We start from the raw sequence: 9,786 nt of genomic DNA on the forward strand, positions 1-9,786 counted from the left end.
CTAGATTGATTTCTTTGGCTTTCCTCAAATGTCAGCATCAGTCATTTCTGCTTTGCAGTTGGAAGTTAATTATTGACTGATCTCATGAAATATAAGCTGTTATTTCTCTCATATGTTCCTGTGATGATATTGCAGCTTCACTGATTACAGACATCTGAATGGAACCCTGAAATTTGCATAGGTTAAGAAATGTACCAAGGACAATTTTCTAGGCTTGTGAGGGTATTTTTTTTTCCTCTGCAGTCTGTTTCCCCCAGAATATCTTAAAGTGATCATTCCCAAATATTTCAAGTTTAGGATGCAGGATTAAGGTTCTCATTCCGCAGCTACAACTGTTCTAATTTAATTTACTCCTGTTGATTTTGAGAAGTGTGAAAGTCATGTGTGATATTTTTTAATAACAGGCAGAGAATGGCAAATACTTTGTAAATCCTTAATTTTAAGTTGTTTCTTCCAATGCAAGTATTTTGAAGCCTTTTAAAATATTAATTTAAAAAAAAAAAAAAAATCTCTTCAGTTTTATTGATGGCTACTTAGTAAGTACTTGATTACATTAAAAGGCTTTGATTACATTTTATTAGAGTGTGCTTGTGTATGAGACACCTACGTGATAGAACTACTAATTTTATTCTATTCATGCAGTTTTGGCTGTTCAGAGCACTTTGATTTCGTTATTGACTTCTGCATTGCAGATGAAAGATGCTGCAGTGTACTATCAGAAAAACCAGTGCTACAAAGAAGCGTCTGAATGTTATGAACAAATTGAGGAGTTTGATCTGGCAATTAAGATGTATTGTCAAGAGGAGCTCTACGAAGAAGCAGCGAAGGCAGTTGAAAGGTATCTTTCAATACTGTGTTGGAAAATAATTCTTCTTTCCATCTCCAACCTCAGCGTAATACAGCTGGCTCTCCATGAAGTTGTAATGAGAATTTTGGCTGGTGATTTTGTTTTATATAAAGTTAAATTCATTAACTTCTTCAGAATTCTCACTGGGGTCTCGATAACATATGCAAAGCATTGTACTGCATTCACTGTTTGTCCAGAAACTTGTTTAAGTTTCCTAGGATTCTTTTCCAGTCTTGTATTACTAGTCATGTAAATTCTTCTTTGGCCAGTCCTCTGAACTAGGTTTCTATGGTAAATATAACAAAAACATCTAATAATAGTGATAAGTACTTCCCTTTTAAAGATGAACAGTCATACATTTAGCCACTTTGACACTGACTTCTGTAGGAGAGTAGCCATCAGATGTATGGTATATACTACGGAAGTCATTGTGGCAATTGAACTATTTTTCTTTCAAAATCATTTAACTTGGAGTGGAGAACAGTAAATGACCAACTTGCAGTGCCTCTCAGAGAGAGTCTTGGCTCCAGTCTCTGGGATGAGCTGTAACATACCATCTCCTCCATGGTGTCTCAGGGCAACTAAGAACCATCTTGCAGTGTTCTTGAGAAACTGATTTTATAAGTATCTTTCTGACAGAACTTTGCATCTTACACCATCCTTGTGACTTCCTTAGATCACTCTTGTGAAAAGAGCTCGTTTATTGACCACACCATTCATTATACCTAACTTGGTGACTTTTTAAGAATATACACATCAGTTTGATTTCCAGCAAGGCCTACAATACACACCACCTCTGAAATTCTGATGCACCTTTGATAATTCCTGTGCCATGATGGCTGTTTTTTAAAAGGACTAAAGCCGGTTCAATATGTAGAGATAGTTTGGTCCAAAACTTCAAGCAATAAAGTCACCTTACCAACTAATGATTTGTTTTGAACCAGCCTCCCCAAGTCCTTTATAAATTCATCAGCAAAAGTACAAAAATCTGCCCTCCCACATTTATCACAAAAAATTATAGCAATGGAAAGCTAATGACAATTTACTCACTGTGAGAGATTTGTATTGAACATTCCTGTCTCAAAGTTTGTTCAGTGTCACCTATCTGAGACGTGTCCTTCTTGGCAAGCCTTTGTGTTCAACTCATAGAGTTGAGCAACTGGAAAGAACCAGTTTTTGGCTGTTGTCTGCTGAGTTCTCAGGGCATGTCAGGCTGGCTTACAGGGGTCATTGTGGATAGCCACCATGCAGTCAGTATGCATACCCAACAGCCTCCTGGGTGGCAGGCACTTGATTGCCACATGGTGCAACAAGAAGTCAGGCAGCGCAACTGGAGCGAGACATTCGCCCTTCACCACATTACTTATTCTCAGCATGCGAGAGGGAATCCTTTTGCAAGACTGACTTCTTATTGAGTATCTTAATAAACTGATATTAGCCACAAGTAATTAATAACTGAATGCTTTGAAGCATATGTTTTGAAAGATGCAGCCAGGTACTTTGCTCAGGCGCTCAGTAAGCAGCAAAGGTTATGTATGACAGAACTGAAACAGTTCTGTACACTGTCTAGTTTGTGTTCATTTTGCAGAATGCTATCTATGTTGGCCTCATAGAGAACTGATTTAATTTCTAATTTTGTACAATCATTAAGGTTGGAAAAGACCTCTAAGACCATCTAGTCCAACTGTCAACCCATCCCCGCCATGCCCACTAAACCATATCCCTCAGTGCCGTGTGTACACATTTCTTGAATACTTCCCAGGACAGTGACTGCCACTATCCTGGGCAGCCTGTGCCAGGGTCTTACCACTCTGAGAACAATCTTTTCCTAATTTTCAACCTGAACCTCCCCCAGGGCAACTTAAGGCCATTCCCTCTCATCCTACTAGTCACCTCAGAGAAGAGGCTAGCCTCCACCTCACCACAACCTCCCTTCGGGTAGTTGTAGAGAGCAATAAGGTCTCCTGTGAGCCTCCTCTTCTCCAGAATAAACAATCCCAATTCTGTCAGCTGCTCCTCATAAGACCATTTCCATTCTGGTCCCTGTTCATGTAAATAACCACTCTACATCGAGGCTTACTTTAACAAACAAGATTATCACTGGTAAAATGTGACTGAAGTAATTTGTCAGGGTGGAAAAAGATTAATTAACGTTGTCAACCTCGCAATCTTGTTCTTACCAGAAGCTTTAATGTTTTTGTTTCAGGCAATGTTCTGTTATTTTAACTAAATTCCTTTTTTAAATCTTTTGGGATTACATGATTATTTTTTGCTTGTTAAACAATGGTCATAGTTGAACTGGTTGTTCTTTTTCATGGAAGAGCGTTTTGGGGTAGCTGTTTGTTTCTTGTTGGGGTAGTTTTTAGAAGTGCAGTGATTTTGAGTCTAGGATGATCATCCATAGTAGCAAATCAACATATGTTTTATTATTTCAGATATGAAGAGATATTAAATGCAAGAGGGCAAATGGTATCCAAACTCTCATGTACAGCAAACCAGCTGTACTTGGAAGCAGCTGCAAAGTACCTAAGTGTGAACAGAATTGAGGAAATGATGCAGGTCCTCTCAAAACTTGACATAGAGGATCAGCTTGAGTTTCTGAAGTCTCGTGGATGCTTGCACCAAACTGCAGACTTACTGAAAAGAGAAGGTCGACAAGAAGAAGCTGCAAAACTAATGAAACAACATGGGTTTGCTCTTGAAGCAGCCAACCTTACAGCAGTAAAGGAGTTTCGTGCATCTTGTTTGCTTGCTGCAGTTCGGTCTGGTACAACTCATTGTTCGGGGTCGAACCTGGTGGACAGAGAGGACATGCTAAGAGAAGCCCTTGAGCTTTGTGAACAAACTAATCAGAAGTCAGGCATTGCTGAGGCTTTGCTTTTGCAGGGAGCTCTGAAGGGAGACTTTGCAAAGCTGAGCAATGCATTCTATCAGTTTCTATCTGTGAATCATTCTGCTGGTGCAGTTGAAGTTCTCTTTGAGCTATCTCGCTGCAGCACACCAAGCCAGGACATCCTCTGTAAGGCAACACATGGCTTAATGGCTCTCCTGGATCTGGTTAAAAGTTTGAAGAAAGCAACCACCAATGTAGAGAAAGATATGGTAAAGTCATGCTTTGCCTATTTTGGTATCGTCCCAACAGGTGACAGTTGTTGCCAGGTATTTCAGAACGAAGCTGAACCTATCCTCAGGTTTTTGTTAGACAAGGCAAGTCTAAAAGAGAGGAAAACAAAAGTTAGTTTCTCGGTGAGCACAGAGGCAGTAAAATCAGCTTTGAAGCAGCACTTGCTGAGCAGGTTGTGCTCTATCACCCATGAGTTACTGAACAAGCATTACCCCGATATTTGTATGAAGTTCATTGTTGGCTTGAACTGTGAGGATACAACATGTGAGGATTTCCATAGGCCCTTGATGCGCCACGAAGCAAGGATGGTATTTCAGTGTAAAATGAATCTAGCAGCAATAAATGGACTGCTCTTGGAAGCTACACGCATTTTCCCTAAAGAGCTACTGAGTCACTGCAAAAGCTTTGATGGTCTTTTGACTTCTGACAAGTATGTGTCATGTAAAGCCCTTCTAGAAACATTTTTTCCTAATCATTTCCATTTGAGAATACTGTCAGAGAACCCAAAGGCATGCAAAGAAATACTGGGATTTAGTAACATTACTTCCAAACCCTGTCGAGCAGTGTTGAATGAGTACATCTCATTTAAGTTTAAAAATGAAGATGCTAGAGCCAGAAGAGAATCAAGTGACTTGTGGCTAAGCGCCATGAAAGTTTTTCTTTTATCTTCCGGATATCCTGAAGAATTTGAGAAGCTTCTTTTTAAGGAAGAGGACGATTATAACAGAGAGCTAAACCTTTCTTTGTCAAAGGCAAAAAACTCCCCAAAGAGTAAAACCCAAGGAGGAAAGATCAAAGGAATAGATGGCAGGCATGGCATGTTGCAACCTGACAAGAAAACTGGAAATGCAGGAAGAACGCACTTGTGCTTCATTCGACTCCTGCAAAGTTCATTTGAGCAATTCTATGTTTATAAGAACCCCGAAAGCTGTAAAAGGCTGTTCTTCCGTTTTATGAATGTCCTGGTCAAGAAGTGCACGAGGTACCTGATTCCAAGCATAGGAAATACAGTGATGTTGTTGGAATTCCAGTATATCATCTGTTGTGCTGTCCTGATGCGCCTCAACAAGAATGTGACTCTGTGCCTTCCGAAGAGTTACATTGCTCTTGTTCATTACTGGGATTTTTTGTTCAGAAACAAAGGCCGTAGCAAAGAATTTACAGAGACGTTTTCTGTTATACAGGAGTATAGACCAAAAGACATTTACGTGGCTGAACAGAATTTCAGATTTCATCTCTGTTACCTAGCAAAAATTTTGTGTGGAGTTCATGAGAATTTCAGCGTCCTTCTGGATGCTTTTGAGGATCCTGATTGTGTAACTTCAGGAGAGGCTGAGCGAACTGTAGTGCTGAGCTTAGTGATGATACTGAATGCTGACCAGGTGCAGAATTCGATGTGTAAATATCTCCTAAGCCAACTCTTTCCTGAAATAAAGGCGATGCTGAAAGCAATGAGAAAAGACTCTCCCTCAAAAGTGCCTGTGAGATTACTAAAGGTCGTGGAACAAGTGGCTGATGCTTCAAGTGTAAGAGAAGTCGCTGCAAGCCTGCAAGAGCTTCTGATAGCGCGAGATGAGGAGTACTTATTTGACTGCCGGTGGAGGTGGGACTCTGTGTATACTCAGGGGTACGCACCCATACGGGGTATCCTGTATGAAAATGTAAATTTTGACAGGTTTGTAACCTCTTTGGATAAGACAGAATATGCTGATGAGATAGAGAAGGAACTCGAAAGCGATCAGTGCTTAGAGGACCAGAAAGATCCCCTGGAAGTGATTGCACTCAACAAGCAACAGAAGCAAGAGCAGAAAGCATCGGCTCTACGCCAGCTGTATCGCGTCTTCCATTTTGTTTCTGTGTGCATGAGGTGGAAAAGGAAGGCCTGCTGCAAAGCAGAGCCTGTAGCAGTGAAAGGAGAGGAATTTTTATCAGGTATCTTCAAAAAAGCAGATATTGACCAAACCCAGTGTGACCTCTGTGGAGTCAGATTTATCCAGAGCTCTGAGAACTATTTCAGCCAACCTGAAGGCATGGAGGCAGACACTTCCGAAGCCGTGACACCAACAGAAGAAAAGATGCAGGCGGAAGGAAATGCGATTATTGCAGCCAGTGAGGCTTATATGGAGCACAGAAACACAGATAAACACAGAAATAATACTGCTGCCTACAAAAACTACGCTGACTTTTTCAGAAGAAAGATAGATCCAAAAATATGCGATGGACTGGCCGTAGTGGAGGCCATTACAGAAAAGACTTACACTCAAGACTATTTAGCCTATAAAGAAGATTCCAACTTACGCCAGAGGAAAATAAAAGAGAATATTAAGAAGATTTCAGATGCGGTAGAGGAGATCTATGAGAGAAAAGCCTGGGCTGAAGGTAAGACTTTTCATTTTTCTTTCAAACAACATTAATATGTTGTTTGTGTCCAGCCTTCTAGACATGACAAAGCTCCATTCAAAAATCTTAATGTGGTCGAAAGAAATAAAAAAATGTATGTATTTCAAAGAACAATAAGTTATGGTACTTAGGAGATGCATATTTTGATATAGGATTTCTTTCTCATTGCTTAAAGCATTATTCTGTGATGAGTTTTACAAGCAAAACTGAGTCACTGAATGAGTAGCCTAGAAGCAAAATTGTTTGGGGTGCTTGCTGTGGGAAAGTGACATCTTACATCAAAATATTGTTTCTGGCTTTAGCGTAGAAATCCAGCAACCCTGTCAAGTTGTCACTGTGATGGCTGACAGTAATGAGAAGCTGTAGTGTTCTGTGTGTTCTTCAGCTCTTAACAATACAATACGTTAATTTCTAACTAAACGCTAGGTTGTGGTCTTCACTTTACTGTGGAAGCTTTTATCTTCACACCTGACTGAAACCTTTTCGCTATGGATAAATCGTGCAAGTTTTGCTTGTTAGTTAGGTTTCTCCTCAGTGAACCAGGACAGTTGTCCCTGTTGTTTGGCATGTAGAATTTCACAGGGATAATGAAAGCTGGAAGTTTTAATTGCCCAAAGTAGATAAACCAGAATATGTCCCAGAGTTTCAGGTACATCTTCATAGGGCTGCGCAAGGATGGAGAGGTGAGCTTCTCCTCTCTGTGTTAGCGGTGTTGGCTGGCTTGGGGAGTAATACATGCAGCTTCTTCATCCCCAGTAGTGACTGTGGTCTGTACATGAAATCAGTGGAGACAAAGACCTGTTGCTTTGCATCATTATCGTACACGTATCTGTGTCACCATGCTTGGCTCTTAGCTACTGTCACTCAGCCGGTGTTCTTACAGAATGCTAATTGTGCTTCATTTCAGCTGAAGAAATAATAACTGAGCATGCCAACAAATTGTTTGCTGTCACCGATGAGGCTTGTAAGTGGCTGAAGAAAATGGATTTACAGAGAATGAAGGAAGAAGGTATGTTTTGAAATTACACAGATTTCTCTGCCCTCTAGTGGTCACTGTTTGGTAATGGTCTCTTAGTTGTTGCTTCACTCTCCAGGTCAGCAATACTGTGGATATTCACACAGCAACACAGAACTGTAGGCAACGAAAAACAGGCACCTCCATAGAGGGCTAGGGAGAGCGTGAGGTGTTTGGTCTTCCCTCACGTCTGACAGCAGGGAGACTCGGATGGATCAAGGTCCCTCTCCTGGCACTCAGTGAGATCCGGCCTGCATGGAGCACATGTGTGTGCATATAAGCACACACAGCTGTACATGTAGCTATGGCTCAGGGGCAGTCCTCGAGATAGAAACTTGAGTGAGGGAACAGAAGAGCAGCTGTCTTCATTTTCACCCATTACTGCTGTTTTTTAACTGTGCTTCAGCACTGTGTTTATTGGCAGTGAAGTGGTCCCCGAGTTCTTGAAGACCCGTGTCCTAACAAAACTGATCTTCAACTTGTTTTTAAGACTTCTGTGAGAAGAAAATATACGCAGTCAGATTGATTTTGTTTTCGGTTATTTTACTTTATATTAGATCAAAATTAATGTACTTGGATGCTGTCAATTGCATCAGAGACTTTGTAGGGTGGTTTAAGACTTCATTGTACCTACCCATATTTTTAAGGATAAGCACATATTCTAGTGGTAGAATTGCAAAAACAGTAAAAAAAAAAAAAAAAAGGTGGAAATACTGGAAATACAGTGATCAGGCTTACAAATGGCACTATCTGTAGGGTACCAAAGTGGCTCTATTTTAGAGAATTTTATAGTGCTAAAGCTTTGTGTTACAATTTTCAATTCCAATAAAGACAGAATGGTAAGTCTGCATGAGGATGCTCTCACGGTCTTACAAGCAACATTATACTCTGTCACTCCCTCTTTAGAACTCAGTAAGCGAATGTATTGACAGCTGAAACTGAACCTTGAGAGGGGAAAGACTCTCTTCTTAAAAAAGCCATAAGCTGCAGCAGTCAGAACAGATGTTGAGTGTGAAAATGATGACTAGTGCTGCAAGGCACTTTGTCATGTAAAACGCGGTACTCTTAAGCATGACAGCGTGCGTATGGAGATATTTTGCTGACGTATAAAATCCTAGTGGTAGATCTTGTCATGGTATTAAGAGATACAAGTTGTCGCGTCTTTCCATTTTGCACTCATTTCTTTGGGTTTTCTTTTTAATGCAGACTTTGTGCATGACGACTTGGAAAATGAAGTGGAAGATGAAAGCATGGCTTTTGAAGAACTCGCCTATAAAAAACCGTCGAGAAAAAAAGGAAGATGTGGTAAATGGTAATTGGAAAAAATATGCAGCTGCTATTCTGTCCTCTGGTAATCTGATTTTAGAATAAAACATTGAGCTTGTTCAAAGGAAGAATAGAGTGTTGGGGTCAGAAACTGGAAGAATGTGAAGAAAAAGAGACGCTGTTTTTAACACTCCTGTCTGAATAATGCTTTGCGCTGATGATGTAACTGATAAAAACCTATGACAGGACAGATTTCCTTTCAGACCTGTATTGCTTCTTGAAAGTAACCAAAAGCCAAAGAAACCAGCAAGTAGGAAGAAGCAGTTGTGTTTTGGCCTTATCTCAGGGGTATTTTTCTTCCAAGTCTTCATTTTTTTTTATTCTTCTCTGTAAACTGACATAATCGTTCTTCTGAGCTGGAGTACTCAGAAAAAAAAAAAAAGATACCTTCTCTGATTTTAAGAGGTTTTAATTTCTGTTTTTAGATTACCGTTGTAAACTTACCGTCTCTCTCAAGTCTTGCGTTTGGAAATCTTTTAAGTCGTCGGGTGAGGTACTTGGGGTACCCCTCCTTTATATTTTTATAGACAAGAACGATCATTCCTGAGCTTGTTCATGTTTTGTGTGACAACGTGCATACTTCCAATTGGATGTGTAAGAAAATCGTGAAGTTTCTTCTCTTTCATGAGGTTTTGATATAAACCGTTACCTGTACGTTTTGAAATATAGGCCGTCTCTCTTTAAAGAGTATTACGCGGTGTTTTATACATTCCAGTCAAAGGAAGCCTTTTGTATTGTTCAATGACATTTTATAAAATTTGTAAGATGGTTAAAAACGTGTGATTTTGTCTTATTTTGGAATGCTTTGGGAAAGCCACAGCCGACTGACCAACTATATCAGCAGGGCACAACTTGGGCCGGAGTATCAGTTCATGATGACACTGTTTGGCTTCTGAGACTTCAGCATCTCCAATGTGCTCTGATCTCCTCATTTTAGAATCTATATTGAAAAGTGAGCTGCTTGTACACATAGCAAATTGTTTTAATAATTGCCTTTTGCCAAAAGCTGAGAAACTTGCCCTTATGCCCAATGTATTCAAAGCAGGACGATTTCCATGGATAGAAATGAAGTGC

The 9,786-nt window shown here is 40.1% G+C and overlaps 1 protein-coding gene across 1 annotated transcript in view; it reads left to right on the forward strand.

Moving 5' to 3' along the window:
* Positions 1 to 9,483, forward strand: part of TRANK1 (tetratricopeptide repeat and ankyrin repeat containing 1) — a 48,237-nt gene extending 38,754 nt beyond the window's left edge. Inside the window, exons 21-24 of the mRNA XM_072329782.1 lie at positions 693 to 838; positions 3,283 to 6,350; positions 7,279 to 7,380; positions 8,593 to 9,483. Of these exons, the coding sequence (XP_072185883.1) occupies positions 693 to 838; positions 3,283 to 6,350; positions 7,279 to 7,380; positions 8,593 to 8,702 (3,426 nt within the window). The 3' untranslated portion in view covers positions 8,703 to 9,483. The remainder of the gene's footprint in view (positions 1 to 692; positions 839 to 3,282; positions 6,351 to 7,278; positions 7,381 to 8,592) is intronic.
* The last annotated feature ends 303 nt before the right edge of the window (positions 9,484 to 9,786 follow it).

This window comes from Excalfactoria chinensis, chromosome 2 (genome assembly GCF_039878825.1).
Source record: "Excalfactoria chinensis isolate bCotChi1 chromosome 2, bCotChi1.hap2, whole genome shotgun sequence".
In the NCBI taxonomy this organism is placed as follows: Eukaryota; Metazoa; Chordata; class Aves; order Galliformes; family Phasianidae; genus Excalfactoria; species Excalfactoria chinensis.